This window comes from Apostichopus japonicus, chromosome 16 (genome assembly GCF_037975245.1).
Source record: "Apostichopus japonicus isolate 1M-3 chromosome 16, ASM3797524v1, whole genome shotgun sequence".
Lineage (NCBI taxonomy): Eukaryota > Metazoa > Echinodermata > Holothuroidea > Aspidochirotida > Stichopodidae > Apostichopus > Apostichopus japonicus.
This window is the reverse complement of record NC_092576.1, coordinates 36,408,367-36,425,290: the sequence shown is the minus strand read 5'-3', so window position 1 is coordinate 36,425,290 and position 16,924 is coordinate 36,408,367. Positions and strand designations below refer to the sequence as shown.

At 36.5% G+C, this 16,924-nt stretch overlaps 1 protein-coding gene and 1 long non-coding RNA gene across 6 annotated transcripts in view; both read right to left on the bottom strand.

Annotated features, from left to right (window-relative positions):
- Window positions 1-777: 777 nt before the first annotated feature.
- Window positions 778-16,924, bottom strand: part of LOC139982271 (autophagy-related protein 101-like) — a 47,867-nt gene continuing 31,720 nt past the window's right edge. For 3 of the 5 annotated variants that reach the window (XM_071994955.1, XM_071994958.1, XM_071994956.1), the window contains 5 exons: window positions 6,144-6,251; window positions 5,256-5,370; window positions 4,420-4,466; window positions 3,155-3,274; window positions 778-2,312 (listed from right to left, as the gene is read on the bottom strand). In XM_071994955.1, the coding sequence (XP_071851056.1) occupies window positions 2,229-2,312; window positions 3,155-3,274; window positions 4,420-4,466; window positions 5,256-5,370; window positions 6,144-6,251 (474 nt within the window). In that variant the 3' untranslated portion in view covers window positions 778-2,228. The remainder of the gene's footprint in view (window positions 2,313-3,154; window positions 3,275-4,419; window positions 4,467-5,255; window positions 5,371-6,143; window positions 6,252-16,924) is intronic. The other 2 variants (XM_071994957.1, XM_071994959.1) reach the window with 1 other exon arrangement.
- LOC139982281 (uncharacterized) lies at window positions 10,564-15,532 on the bottom strand. Its single transcript, XR_011798098.1, has 3 exons — window positions 15,479-15,532; window positions 11,035-11,119; window positions 10,564-10,594 (listed from the first exon to the last, which is right to left on the bottom strand). It is a non-coding gene; the product is annotated as an uncharacterized lncRNA (long non-coding RNA).

Here is a 16,924-nt window from a genome sequence, read left to right as displayed (position 1 = left end):
GCGAGGTACAGTGAACGAGAAGTAATATTGTAATGATAGATAATTACAGTATAAGGTAAGTGTAGGTACATTTCTTGCATGTAGGTCAATATTTTACAGTTTATACGTACTGCTACTTCATAGGTAGTGAAATATACTTACCACGTACGTACGTAATACATATTACTAACGTACGTAGTGTTATCACGTACATACGTAATGACATTATTTTCCACATGTCCTATATAGACTGAGCTACGTACAGTTACTCCCCTTACCATGAAGAATTTCAACCTGTAGGCTACTTCATATCAATCTTATATAGCAATCTTATCAAAGTGTCGAATGTGCGGAATCTATTCAATTTGATCATCATACTTTGATTATTACGTATCATTATGCAATCTAAAAGGTTTAATTGATAACTCACTAGCTGTATGAAGGTGATCGTCAGCTAGTCGTTGAAATAAAATGATGTGTAAAACACAGTTATAGTGCAGTCGACTCGGTTTTATCATGATTATAAACTTTTTTGAGTTCAAGATCGTTCAAAACACGCATGTCGTTCGCATGTACAACATTTTTCGTTGACTTTCACAACAACCACCATCATAAACATTTTGTTTGTGTGTACATCTATCGTTGACTTTCATAACAACCACCATCATGAACATGTTGTTTTTATGATCGCGGTACTTTCGCTTGCCATCATATGCTGTAAATGTGAATGCTTTTGGTACTTCAGTCGTTTTACATCCAACCACAAAACGAGTAACATTTATTCATGTACAACACAGATTTACGGAACATTGTTCGATTTATTGACAGGGAGGCTTTTCAGTATTTACATCGATTTTACACTTGTTCTCCAATATTATAATGAGGATTAATTTATACGATGACCCTGTAGGTAGGCTCACAATACCGATTTACTTCTTCTTGTATAATGGCTATGTCACTGATTTTAAGGACACACATGGTATGACCTGGTCCTTGCTAAAGTTGATAAGTAAAACATAGTCACTATATAATAGTGAAATTATCATTATCATTATCATTGAAATAATCATTACAGGTATGAGACTTCCGAAGAAATTACAACAACAAAAAGGTTGGAAAACGAAATGTTCCTGGTTCTGATGTTTCAAAAAGAAGACACATCATATCTCATAGACAAAAGCTCTCCTTAACCTGAACTCTAGAAAATGGTTTCAAATGCATCTTGGTGGACAAATTCCTCTATCATGTGGGCATAAAAGTAAATTGGTTTATGTTGCAATAATTCCTGGGGAGTAATCGTTTATTTTTTTTTTTTTTTTATATGTCTAGTGAGATGTAAACTTCCTTCTTTGGCATAAAAAACCCAAAATGTTACAAACTTTAAATTAAAAAATACATCAATATAGATGGACCAGTTGAACATCTATGTTTATTTTTTAAAGAGCTTATCTAAGACTTGTCTTTCATACCCAGTCACTTCTAAAACAGCCAAACTGAATATGACGTACATACACCCAGAGGTAAGATTCTAGCTCAGATGGATAAACAACATTTTCATGTCAGACCCCCATTGATCTTACCAACACAGAACTTAAAGCTTGGACAAGCTTTCATGTCAAACTATACAGCTAGTTTTCCATATTCAGTAATTTCTTAAAAGAACTAAAACATATTCACCTCTTTCATGCAGCTCTTCTCTGATGAGGCTGAAACACAAGTCTACACATCTTCACCCAAAAAAAACTTTCTTCTGTTTTTTTTTATGATCGAAGAGTTATTAAGACAATGAAAAACCCCACAGGATAGCAGTTTAGATATCTCTTTGATTACTAGGCTGTTACTGGAAGCATTCAAATAACAGTATCTCTTCATTCACCTCTTGATAAAACCACAAAAATGTTCCTTATCAGCAATAGCAAGCTGTCTTCAAGACCATTCACTTATTTAGCAAACACCAATATTGCACTTTCTCTACCTAAGTCAGCTTTGACTAGCCTAACACTTGTTTGCAATGCCAGGACCATAACACTAGCCTTCTTTACCATACCAGTCTCTTGTTTGTAACAGAACATGATCATTCCCATGCTTCTCATCACTGGCTATGCCTTGGGAAGCATTATGGCATAAATTAAGTTTTTAAAACCAATCACTTGTTAATAACAAAGCATCATTCTCATGCTTCTGATCACTGGCCAGGCCTTGGGAAGTATTTGGTCATAAAATGAGCTTTTAAATATCAGTCACTTGCTTCACAGTGCCAGTGTATCTCGCAGTAGCTTCCGAACAGCAGCTCCAACAGATGCATTGGTCGGCCCAGAGTTTTGACAAGAAATCTGGGAAATATTAAAATGAAAAATGATTGGGATTGCTGATGCAGGATGATAGTTTCATTGATTGTAGGAAGTGGAAAAGGGTTAGGCTAGGGGGATATCCAATCCATTTAGTACTTTATTAAAATAGGCAAGAACAGAGATACAGGTAATGCATACCCCTTTTAAAACATTTCAGAGTGAAACATTTTTCTCAAGAACTGTGTGCTTCTATATCTCTTCTACATAAGTCACAAAGAAGTCTGCTCTGTTTAAATTGATGCTTTTTAATTTACAACATCTAGGCTTCTCGTTTTGAATAACCACAGCAACAGCGAAGGGAGTTTAACCCTATAAACACAGAAAACAGCTTCTTGTTCAGTCATTTGCTTCATGAAGGTCTACCTTATACTTGAGTCTGTGAGACATCACTCCTATTAAACAGTCAAGTTAAGGGTGGCTTAAGGTTGTAATCACTTTAGTCTATAACAGTACTTTGACTTTAATGCTTTGACTGGCCAAGTAGTCTTGCGTAGCAAAAACTTGACTTTGTGTAGCTTGTACTTCAACAGGACTTTCTGAATATCATGGAGAGTACATCAATGAAAGATTAGCTTTAAAGAAACACTGACTGTTGTGTGATGTGTCACAGACTGAGTAATCCCTAAAGAAACATTGTGGTCAGTAGAATATGGGTGTGTTTATCTGATTCAGATTCAAGTATTTTAATTATGATATATATGCTGAGTAATCAGGAAGGATATAAATAACCAAATACCAAAAACACAATTAGAACACGCAGGATTAACTGACTTGGTTTCTAGTATCATAATGACTTTATCATAAAGAAACCACATAATGATTACCTTGAATAAGAATGGCTGCACATCTGGACAGGTGGTGTCGAAGACTGTATCCAACAGAGCTTGATTAGGAGCCTTTGGAATGTAATCATTTCTGTTCATGGCTTCTACGATGCATATTATCTAACAAAGACATTTAATAACGGAAGATTATAGTCAGAATAAGTGGGAATTATACAGCGTATGAGATATGAAAAAGTTGTGTATTGAATAATGTTCAAGGGATAATAGCACACACTATATAAGGTAAATATAAAGTTAATACACAATTAAATTTAAAAAAAAAACATTAAGTAATATTGATTAGCTCATGAAGAGAATTGAGTAACTGATAGGTTATTTATTTAATTTTATGAAAAAAAATTGTATTGAATAATATACAAGAAATAATTACACACATTTATGTAAATCTAAAGTTAATACACAATTTAAAAAAAAATAAAATAAAAATATTAAGCAATATTGATTAGCACATGAGGAAGTGCATTGAGTTACTGATTTTATTTAATGAAATGTTAAAAAGGTACATGACTGCAATGTTTAAAGTCAAATCAGATATAATTCATCAGATACCCTCAACAAGGCACCTTGTCAAAAGTATGTCCGGTATGTTAGGATGGTGACTGGTGGGAAGGGCTGTGTTGGACATTCATGTATTCTGCTATAGTCTCACACAATAGGCACTGCCAACATAACCTTTATTGTTGGAATAAGACTTGATGCAGTGGAGTTTGTAGCTACAACAAATTTTCTTTGTGACTCAGGAGCCTAAAATGTGTCAAATGGGGTCAGTTTGGAATTTTACTTCGGTATTTTCAATTTTTAAATGCAGCATTTAACTGTTGATTCTTCTAATTACTACTACCAATATTCTAGATATTACTACCACTTCTACTGTACTTATCTGCTAATTAATACTCATACTAATCTAGTAATGACTACTACTACTAATCTAGTAATTACTACTACTACTTTTAATCTACTAATTACTACTAGTTAATTATCTAGGAATTACTACTGATTTAATACAAAACAGCATGAACCCTTTCGTTCAAAAGCTGCTTTAAGAATGTTATAGCATACAAACGGGGAACAAAGTTGGCAAAATAACACAATTACAACATGTTCCAGACCTTCCAGAATAAAGGTTACCAGAATAATTTTAACTTTAGAAAGTCTTTCTTAAATCTACTAATAAGTACTGATTTAATAACAAACAGCTTGAACCTTTTCTCCAATGATAAATAAGAAGTATTACGGTGCAGTACCTTAGCATTTAGGATTTCTCCAAGCTTTTCCCTGTATGCTTGCCTCTCTGTATGAATTAAACACAAAAACAAACAGTGAGGTCAAATGTCAATTAAAATATGCTGTTGTGTGTGGTCAATCATGTTCTCCTCATCAGTAATCATATAAACTTATTCAGAGGTATATTGAAAGGGTTTCCACTTTCCTCTGGTTGTCCATGGCAATCACACCTAGCATATTAGTTCTACGAACAGCAATTTTTGTTAACGAGGCCGGGGCACCCATCCTACCCCTCCCTCCCAAATGCTTACTACAGTACCACATCAATTCCCTGTAAAAAGTAAACAATATCTGCACTAGTGGCAGAACTTTAAATTTACCCTCCTTTAACTTGTTTGTGCCGGAACACCCCTCCCTATACCCCCTTCCCTCTGCTCAGAATAACTGGTTACAGGGCTACATCCATGTATGGCTCAACAGATATCTCCTTCATGAATATGCAATGATCTTCTACAGGACACAAGCAATAGTCTCTTCGCTCCATCATCTTCTTCACCACAATAATCTTGTATACCTTCACAGTGATAAGCATATAACAACTACCAGACATCATAGTATATATTAACCTCTTCTCAGTCACGGTTTACTTGTTAGTTTGAGCAAGTCGGTCAAATCACCCACAAAAATTACAACAGGAAAGTAAAATAGATAATATGAAAATGAGAATAAGATTGGCCAGTGATATCACTTTTGATACTAGAGCTCATGCTTCTCAAGGAATGTTTTCAACGTTATGAAACATTTAGACTACTTGGACAGAACAATAATTAAATGTAGAGCATTTGTCTTCACTTACCTTGCTCGTTAGACAGCGATATGACGTTAATCTTCAAAGTCCAAACTTCCCAAGGAATGCTCTCATCAGGAAAAGGCCATCTGTTCTTCTTCTTCTGATGGAACTCCAAGGAAATCTATCAAATAATGGAAATTAATATTCATGTCTCTCAAAGTTTAGGTTCTTTTCTGTTTTCTGCTTTCTATGAATAGTTCTAAAATACTTCTGTATACAGCTGGCTCTTATTCGTCTGAACAGGTCTTTGCAAAAAATTTCAAATACTGTTGTAAGACATTTGCATGTTACTCAGTAAAATATCTGGCATTTCAGAAAAGTACGATTTTAGTCACACCATAGGAGACAAACTGATTGTTTTTTTCATTTTTAATTTATTCATACAAGCAAAGTGATTTAACCAAGGCAAGTTGCAGTACCCTGCTAAACTGATTTAAGCTTAACAGTGCATAGCTATTAAAACCAAGTCTCTATCTCCACTGCTCTTTACACAGGTGAATCAATTGGGACCTGAGAGGTATCTTGTACGTATAGTTGCATGTCCTGGTTTGTAGAGCTGCACCCTATGGGAAGTCCCTCAGGGGAACACATCAATATGGCACACTGTAGAGTGACTGTTTGAATTGTGCAAACTTGGATGTGTGGGTGTGACAACTTACCTATGACCAGCGGTTAACTGTTATGAAGTCATGTCAGGTCTTGCCAAGAGTGGTCATGATGTTGTGTCCTTGGGCAAGGCACTTTATCTCCATTGATTGAGACTTTTACCTTTAACTTTCAATTAATATTGATTTTTAAATTTCATGGAGTTTCACCATTAATGCCAACATCACTGAGTGGAATCCTACAGCTGGAAAACTTTAATACAGTCGTCATAGCAACAGAGAAACCCACCTGTCCACTTTGGAGACCTGCATTGACATATGTGGATCGTAAGACATCTTTAAATGCTGAGACTTCTCGTCGGAGGTTCTTGTCTAAAGTTGGAGAGTTGCATCTCACCTGTGAGGGGGAAATTTGAGGGATTTGTGAATTTTTTGTCATATCAAGTAAATACATTTTATATTGGTGGTTTTCAATCAGACTTGGGGTATGAGTACTAACAGAATCAATATGACTATGAGTACATGTTTGACACTAGAGTTTCTTTATGTGACAAGTTATAAAAGAAGGATCTTGTAAAATTCATGTTGACGAGTATGGGTAAGGTAAATTTGCTAACATAACAATACCAGAATAGTCCAACCACAAATCTGGTTCTAATTCTGCCATCTTGGATAACAGTTACATTAATGCACTGATTGCATGTTTGGTTCATAATGTACTAATCTATTAGTCTTAACACTACTGCATGCAGTTAAACTGTAGCCTGACTGTGGATCCAAGATTTAGTTCCACAGGAGAATGTGACTGTGAGGTCGTTGAAGTGGACTATCGATATCTATCTATATGTAGGAGGATCTAGAGATCATCCGTCAAACAGAATTAAGTTTTTAGTTGTGCAATTGTGAATTATGAGGGATATAAAGGCTGTAAAATTAGGTCTTAAGATCAGATATATACAAGGCTTGTGCCAATATCTACTTTTAATTAGTCTGTGGTGTTGAAAAGTGGAGATGGAATACACCATACTACCACCCCTGCCTCTGGATATGTGGTGTACCCAATTGTATGGAGGTTGCAACGGACATCTGAAGGATCTATTTGTGTTCAACTATATAGCTCTTTTACACACATGTATACCAAAGATAATGAAACATGTATGAATGTTTTACTTACATATGTCAAATCAACAAAGTCACAATCTCGACCACACCGACAGTACCGATGAGGAAAGCACCTTCCTGTTTGTAGTGAAACTGCAAGAACAATTTAAAGGTTATTTACGGATGTATTATTTACAAAGTGTGTAACTCAGGACAGGAAACATTGCTGTAACATGAGTACATGTACAGACATCTCACAACAGGTCTACAGTACAGTAAGAACAAGTTACACACAGAAATGGTAAAATTTGAAGTGTTCCTGTACTTTTCCTGTGGTTCTGTGTTATCTACAAAGTGTGTAACTCAGTACAGGCACAGTTGCTTTAATATGAGTACATGTACAGACATCTCACTACATGTCTACAGTACAGTAATAACAAGTTACACACAGAAATGGAAAATTGGAAGTGTTCCTGTACCTTTCCTGTAGTTCTGTGTTATTTACAAAGTGTGTAACTGAGTACTAGAAACATTGCTGTAATATGAGTTCATGTACAGACATCTCACTACATGTCTACAGTACAGTAATAACAAGTTACACACAGAAATGGATAATTGGAAGTGTTCCTGTACCTTTCCTGTAGATTGTCTTATTTACAATGTGTGTGACTCAGTACTAGAAACATTGCTGTAATATGAGTTCATGTACAGACAACTCACTACATGTCTACAGTACAGTAATAACAAGTTGCACACAGAAATGGATAATTTGAAGTGTTCCTGCACCTTTCCTGTGGTTCTGTGTTATTTACAAAGTGTGTAACTCAGGACAGGAAACATTGCTGTAACATGAGTTCATGTACAGACATCTCACTACATGTCTACAGTACAGTAATAACAAGTTACACACAGAAATGGATAATTGGAAGTGTTCCTGTACCTTTCCTGTGGTTCTGTGGAAAAGTATGGTATGAAATATGCTGTTGACAACCTCCTCTAGCTGCTTGCTCTCAACAGTATGAAAAAAAGAGAAGAAATGAATGAGAACAAGATCCACAATAAAATGAAAATCAATGCAAAACAATTAATTGTTAGACTTGTAACAAATTATAAGATTGATTAAGGTGAGAGGATGGACTAACAAATTACCAACAATGTGTCTTTATGACCAGTTTTTCTGTCACACACTGACAGAAAGGAACATACAGTAGAACCATTGGTTCAATGTGATGATACAGAACTCACATTGTTTCCTCCTTATCAGTATGATATACAGGGTTGTCACCACGCCGGGCGGCGCCGGGCGGTGCTACCCAGCTCTCAAAATTTCCGCCCGGTACTCAAGGTCAATTTCAGCCTTACCGCCCGGCACAAATTAGCCTACAGTACCGCCAATAAGTAACTTGGTAAAGATTAGCGCGATTCAGTGCAAAACGCAGCTTATCTGTAATTAACCCCGCTCCAAATAAAGGAACGCTACTTTCCCGCACTTCAAATAAAGGAACGCAAATTCCCCTCGCTCGCTATTCACCACCGACACAATGGGAGTGAACCGATCGATACAACGCTATTCATAGCGTGGAGGTAGCGTAAACCGATCGCTTGTAACCAACACACGTTATATGCAATTGTTTATTGTAAACATCCAGAGTAGGCCTACGAGTAAGAAGTTTACGAACTTTGACTGAAAGAAAGTTTTAAACGAGAATAGTTTCATGTTGAAGGGCAAAACCTTTTGATACATGTTTATTTTATTCCCCGATATGTTCCGGTTACCAAAAGTAATAACAAGAGCCAAAGGGCACTGTGGTTCCTTGCTTGGGGTATATGACAATACACATAATATTATCATAGCAAGATTGGGCTGAAATAGTCCAAGTAATTGTGGTCCTACATGTTCCCATAAAGTAACCAACACTATAGCCAACACTTTTGTGATCACAAAATGTGATCGGATTTCTTATCAAAAGGCACTTTTGACATCTGAATATGGCGTCGAAAATGTAAGAAATATAAGAGACCTACAAGCGTGTCAACAGATATGATAACAATGGTGACCTCAGATGACATGACCTTTAAGTTTCAAAATGTTCCACCACCCCATTCACAACTTGTCCCAAAATATCAACCATGTCACACCTTGGCATTGGGATTTAATTGCATTAAATGTCAAAAAATTAACTTTGAACTTGTATGTAACTTCACACACAAAGGTCACCCGGAGGTCAACCAATTCACATTGTTGATCCGTGAGACCTAAATAGAGCATGACTGTAAAATTCAAACATGTTTTCTTTGCCCATTTTCTCCCACCATAATACTATTTTTTTAACATTAGCTGACCTTTGGTGACCTTGGATCACATGACCGTTAAGTGTAAAAATATTCCCCTATACCATTTGCAACTTGTCCAAAAAATCAACCTTGTCACACCTTGGCACTGGGAGTTATTGCATTAAATGTGTGAAAATTAACTTTGACCTCAAATAACTTGCTAAAGCAAGGAACCAAAAAGCAAGAAGGAAACTTCGTGCCTTATCCTTTCGGGGTAACATATCATTTTTAGTAGTAACATTAGGCCTCGCGTTTAGTGTGGACTTTAGGCACATTAGGCTAGGAAACGTTGCACTGAGTACTGTTCGAAAAACATGTCGAGACAAGGCTCGGTGCATTGGATACTGTTCGCTGTTTAGCTAATCGGCGATTTGCCAAGTTTAACTAAGAACAAGTGTTTCACGCACATTGTAAGAATGTTGTACAGTACTGTAGCATGCAAATCATCAGACGACAGTCTGCTGTACCAATGATTTCCAGCGTACACTGCCGTACAGGTAAAATGTGAATTCCTTTTTGGGGGGATTTAATGGTCATGCATACTAAATGAGAACAATGTGCATTTGGAACAATAACACTGGGGTGATTGATGAGGGGCTCTAAATACAAAAAATACCAAAAAAGATCCCAGGAAAATTCAGTGATACACATGAAAAAACAAAGGTATCTCAGGAGAATTTTGAGGATCAAAACCCTTTCTAAATGCCACCATTTTGCATGTAGGCACCATCAGGATTTGAAAATTTTTCAAAAGGGGAGGGGGACACCCCCTCCCTTTTTAACCCTCCGCCAGGACGCGGATCACTGTCACAAATTACCAGGCTCTAAAAATGGTCTGGTGACAACCCTGATGATATAACAGTATAGTATGACCGCATTCCCATTGAGGTCGTTTCCATACCATCTCTCCCCCCTATCACCCCCCACCTGTAGGTACTGTATTTTTTCTATTTAAATATAAACTAAATAATAACATGTGATGAACCCCCAGTCCCGATGCGCCCTCCAAAGCTAACAACTACAGTACCCAATCGCAGTGGACCCTTCCATTGCACAATAAGCACCAGTCCAGGATGTTCAATAAACAAGTACAATTAACCTTACATAGCCAAGACTAAATGTTATTAATATAGGCCCCCTTGTTATACAAGTACTGCAATACTGTGCAGGATGCAATGTTAGTCAGATTAAATATGGTTGCAAGTACCTGTGGCCATAAACATAATTTCATGGTCTATCAACATTTGCTGAAACTTACAGAACTGTAAAGCAACAGTCAAGGTGTCAGTCCATAAACAGTACAACCTGAAATTTACAGAACCCAAGTGTTTGAGATTGTATTATGTACTGCTGTTTATGTTATATATACACTGTACTTGTTTCTCTATAGGGTCAGCTTTGTGTACATCACTTTTACATATGTTAATTGAGGGCAGTGTAAGTTACGGCAGGGAGGTATTATAAAGGAAAAGTCAGTTCCAGGGAGGGAGGGTCTGAACAATCGCAGATGATGTACAGTACATCCAGAAAGGAATAATTTGTTATTTTAAGCAATTAAACAACTCTGCGCATATTCAAACTTACTAATGTCAATGTGTTAACTCTCATACCTGCAATGCTTTGAAATGACTAACAGTTAACAGTATCATGGTACTGTTTATTGTGTCATTTATATCACTAAGTAGTACTGTAACTCCTAAGTAGGTTTAATAACAACCAATTAAATCAATATATTGTTCTCTTACTAGTTCAAAGACTTGAGATCTGGCATTCATCCTTCTATTAAGTTTTCTTCTCCACTGCTCGCCCTGTACGTCTGAGTTAACTGTGCTGCAATAAAAAAAATGGAAATTATACTTGCAGATATAAACATGTTCAAAAATATATAGGGATGACATAAAAGTAAGTACTGTAATTAACACAGTTCTCAAATAAGAAGAGAATCCATTAATGAGATTTACTGTAAACTTCATTTGAAAGGATAAATTTTAACCAACATTATTGACAGCAACCATGATTGTAGTACATTCGAAATGTACTTATCCTTATGAGTTGCTATGATCCCATACCCTACACATCTATATATACTAGAAACACTCTTCTACTTCTCATAAAGATACAGGTACATATCAAGAGTCATCCCACCAGTAGCTTGCAGCAAACCTTGTGGGCCATTATGATCCTATACCCTACACATCTATATTAAAAACACTCTTCTACTTCTCTATAAAGATACAGACATATCTATAGTCATCCCACCAGTGGCCTACAGCATACTTTGTGAGTCATTAATATGACCCTATACCCTACACATCTATACTAAAAACACTCTTCTACTTCTCATAAAGATACAGGTACATATCAAAAGTCATCCCACCAGTAGCCTTCAGCAAACCTTGTGGGTCATTATGATCCTATACCCTACACATCTATACTAAAAACACTCTTCTACTTCTCATGAAGACACAGGTACATAGCTATAGTCATCCCACCAGTGGCCTACAGCATACTTTGGGGTCATTATGATCATATACCCTACACATCTATACTATAAACACTCTTCTGCTTCTCATAAAGATACAGGTACATATAAGAGTCATCCCATTAGTAAGCTGATGGTAAGTAATATTATCAATATTTTGCCAGACATGTTACTGTGCAGACAGTGCATTATACACAGTTATTTATTTTGAAGCCATTCTCCCAACCCCTTCCCCCCATTCTAAGAGCTGTGACACATCTTAAAGTGCAATATTAATCTTTCAGTCAATGTGCAATTAAGACAAACTGGCTTAAAGCAAGGAGATTGTTGAGTAAAGTCTGCAAACTGATAGCATCAGCAATGTTTGGTTTCCAGGTTTACCAAAGTATTGAACCAGTCTCGCTAAATTAGATGTGTTACCCTCTGACTAGTGAACACAATTGGCCAGTATAAGTAATGTAATGAGCATAGATAGCCTTCTGTCGCAGTTTAGCAAAGCTGGATTGACAGGTATAACTGCACTGTTATATGTGGTCAACCAATAATTGATTACTGATGAATTAAAAGGGCAGGTCCAAGCTATTGTATCCCTAGAAGCCAAATTTCAAACTTTACTGAAACACCCTAAATGTGGTGTCATGTAAAAGCTGAATTATTGAAGTTTCAGATTTTCATATTTTTTTTGGATTTTTTTGCCTATTCAAACAATTACAGCCAGCTAATTTGCATAAATTCAAATTGCAGTGTGACGTACGGGGCATTTGGAATCCTATTTCGCTGCCAGCAATATGAACTTATTGAATATAAGTTATGTGGGACATGATACACCCTTCCTTCCAATAATTTTGACATATTATGTTTGGGGGTTCATCAATTAAATATGCTAATTAGCTAGTGTCCAAATACTGATGTCCCGTACGTCACAATTTTCAGCAAGTTTTGATATGGAGGAACAATTTTTTTTTGTGATATTCTATAAAGTTCTAATTAATAACATTGCTCAAGAATATCCATCCCAAAAAAATTGAAATAATATTCACTGCAAATCTAATTATCAAATTTAAAAATGTGACGTACGGGACAAAATGTGACGTACGGGACATAGTGTGGTGGAAACCCTGTATTTATACATAATAAACATGCATGGGCTCCAATGGGGACCTCTACTGGAAACCTTCCAATGCTTACAATTGTATTTCGTTGAAAGCTGGTAGTTGCAACTTATAATCCCTGCATGCCTGAAGAGCACATCATGGCACCAAATAAACTATTGACTGATGACCACCAACAGCCCGGGTGTTGCTTGACTATTGGGAAGTCAATTGTGCGTGTGGGGGATACAGAATCATCTACAATGCTATTCAACATTGACATTGAATGAGGACGACTTCAAGAATGTTGAGTTTGCATTTCAAAATTTCGTAGGCCTATTGTGAAGTGTGACTATGATAATGTGCAACTATGTTCTTTTTACCTGAACTTAGATAGTAGACATTGATATTTTTAGTTACAAGTGTAGAGTTTAGCTCGCCCAATTTTGCATAGGACAATCACTCATGAGTTTGTTCAATAACCAGTATTAGGTCTATAGAGTTTTCTTTGTTGTACTGTGTAGTTTCATAGATGGACATTACGTGGCATTACTGTGAACATTTTGGTATACATGTATTTTGATTTTTGAATGGGATGAATCATGTTTCAACTTCAGGGTCATTAGTGGGAAGTATGATACAGTGTTGTACAGTATATACCAATTTTTAAACAGTTTTGCACCAGAACTTTGCATCTTGCATCAATTGTGGTCTAACAAAGCAAGAATTGATGTTCTGACTATTTGGTCTGGTAACCAGTATTAGGTCTATAGAGTTTTCTTTGTTGTACTAGTTTCATAGATGGACATTACGTGGCATTACTGTGGACATTTTGGTATATTTTGAATGGGATGGATCATATTTCAACTTCAGGGTCAATACTCAATAGTGGGGAGTATGATACAGTGTTGTACAGTATACTGTACATACCAAAACAGTTTTGCACCAAAACTTTGAATCTTGAATCATTTGTGGTCTAACAAAGCAAGAATTGATGTTCTGACAATTTAGTCTGGTAACCAGTATTAGGTCTTTAGAGTTTTCTTTGTTGTACTAGTTTTATAGATGGACATTATGTGGCATTACTGTGGACATTTTGGTATATTTGAATGGGATGGATCATATTTCAACTTCAGGGTCAATAGTGGGGAGTATGATACAGTGTTGTACAGTATACATACCAAAACAGTTTTGCACCAAAACTTTGCATCTTGAATCATTCGTGGTCTAAAAGAGCTAGAATTGATGTTATGAGTACTTGATGTATGTGTAGAGTAGATTAATACTTTATGCATTCCATGTTTTATGTGGAATGATCTCACAAGTACAGTCACTGCTCTTTTCCGTATCCCAGAAAGAAGGAAATATGGCATGAAATTACCAATGACATTGTTCTGGCATATCAGAATTAATGTTTTTATGTAGAAATCAGCTTGTTATGGTATATTCAGGAATAAAAATATGAGTTTTCATAGTCAATTTGTATATGGATAAATTGTCCCGTACGTCACATGTCCCGTACATCACAGGACAATTTTCATTTGTGTAACCACTGTACTGGAATGGCTTCATATTTTTTTCTAATATGTTACAGCTTAGCCCTTGGAAGGTTAGGCTATTCACTAGTTATAACAGCTTGATCACTGCCCTCCTAATTTCAGAGCGGTTTCAGCTTTGCTCTTCAGTAAAGAAAACACAAAATTCTCTGGTCCCGTACGTCACACTGTACATTAATTAAGATGGGACCTAATTAAAGCAAGTGTAGGAAATCTTCATGAGTTTGTAATAAAGTAGCAGCAATAATAAATATGAAAACCTGAAAAAGTTTCTGGAAAATAGATTTTATATAACTTTTAGACAAATTTAAGTCTCTGAAATGTCCCGTACGTCACAGTTCAAATAGCTTGGACCTGCCCAAAATTAAAAGAATTAAAATCTTCCAACGAAAGTTTCAAAGCGTTCCTTATAAAAACATAAGAAAATCACTTTCTTACATCACTAATCACTAAAACAGATGCTTTACACTGCAGTGTTAATAACATAAAATAAGCATTCCTGAAGTTAGGGCACTAGGTAAATTGAGGCTGAAATTCCAGTATTTCCACTTTGGATTAATCCAACACTGAACCTTGTCTTTTCTCTAACATGTAAATACTGTGTGTCATACATTAGGAGAGCATGTGCTCCAACCAACTGAACCATCACGGTGAACATAAATCCAAGCAAAGGTTAACATACTCTAGTTCTAGCACAGGCTAGGCATATACTGCTACTGCAAGGCCTAACTTAGTTAGGACCACCAATGTTTTACATTTGATTTTGAATGTTTCTACTAGAACTAGGAACTGTAATAGTAGACGTCTTTATTTTAAACACTAACTAAATGTTCAACTTTACGTAACGCTACGAAGGCTATGCTAATTCAGCCTATTCTTTAGTAATGTAAATGTACTATCCGTTAATGTTACTCCTGTACGTATCATAGCTCTACTCGCTGAACCAGTTACTTAGTATACACATGCTACTATCACTGTATCGCTTAATTAAGCTAGATAAAGGCTAGGCCTTGGCCTAGTCAGTAGGCGAGTGGAAGGGTTAACATTAACTTTTACTAACTGTTAGGCCAGAAAATCCTCTGCAATGGCGAAGATATGTTGAACAATAAAGATTTTGATTTGATTTGATTTATTCGCACTCAGATTGTTCAAAATACAAAAATACAAAATACAACTATTACAAAGACAAAGTAGACAAAGAGGACGGAAAAGAAAAGAACAAAAAGAGTAACAGGAGCTAAACCCATTAGGCTGACTGAACGTCGGCCCATTTCCAATGGGGCCCTATAGACGAAAAATTGCACAAAGAAAGGAAAAGACTAGGGAACCAATAAATAAGACACAAAAAGAAAAAAAAATGAAGATATTGCACAAAAAACAGAAAAGTGCCTCCCTCTCCCCCCACCCCCAAAATTACATGAGATGCTTCCTTAACTCAGCTCTAAAAAGATGAGAAGACTTAATGGATTTGATATGATTTGGAAGAGCATTCCAATCCTGAATTGCCGTGAAGTAGAAAGTAGAGCTAACACCACCCTTAGAATCAACAACATAGAAATTGTGATGTCTTGAACGGGTCCCCTGGTTATGAATGACAGAGGTTTTGGTGAAATTGGTGGTGAGGTAAGGAGGACTACAGTTGTTAAGGATTTTGTGTGTATGGTTTAACCTAATGAATTTAGCTCTACTCTCTACGGATAACAATCCAAGACCAGAAATTTCCTCCTGCCCAACATGGAATCTCGGGCCTTACATAAGTATGAAGCGAACCACTTTATTTTGAGTAATCTGAAGCTTCTTTTTAAGAGTATTATTGAGGCCTGTGAACCAAAAAGAAGAAGAGTAGTCAAAAATACATTGAATAAGGGCCATGCAAAGCAGTCTTCTGCACCGTTGATTCAGGCAACTGGCTTGGCGATACAGAAAATGGAGCCTGGCATTGGCCCGTTTAATAACATCAATGGCATGCTCGTTAAAGGACAGACGGTTGTCGATTAAGACACCAAGGTATATGACAACATTAGTAGCAGAAATGGAGTAGTTGCTACCAGTTGTAATTTTGAAGTCATCAGCATTTTTGAGCATGCCATTAGTACCAAAAAGAATTACTTCAGTTTTCTCAACATTGATAGAGAGTTTGTTGTCAGTAAGCCAGTCACACTACACGCTTCCAGGGCCTCTCCAAGTCTTTGGGAAATCACCCTGGCACTCTTGTGGGAGAACAAAATGGCACTATCATCTGCATATAGCAAAAGCTTAAAATCAGTGTTCAATGAAACACACATGTCATTGATATAGCAGAGAAACAGGATAGGACCCAAAATACTCTCTTGAGGAACGCTATAGGTGACCGCCAATGGCTCAGAGAAGCACCCGCCCACGCTTGTGACTTGAGATCTACCGGAAAGGTATGAAAGAAACCAGTTAATTGATTTGACACCCATAAGTTTTAGCTTTTGACATAAAATGTGATGGTCAACCGTGTCGAAGGCTTTACTAAGGTCCA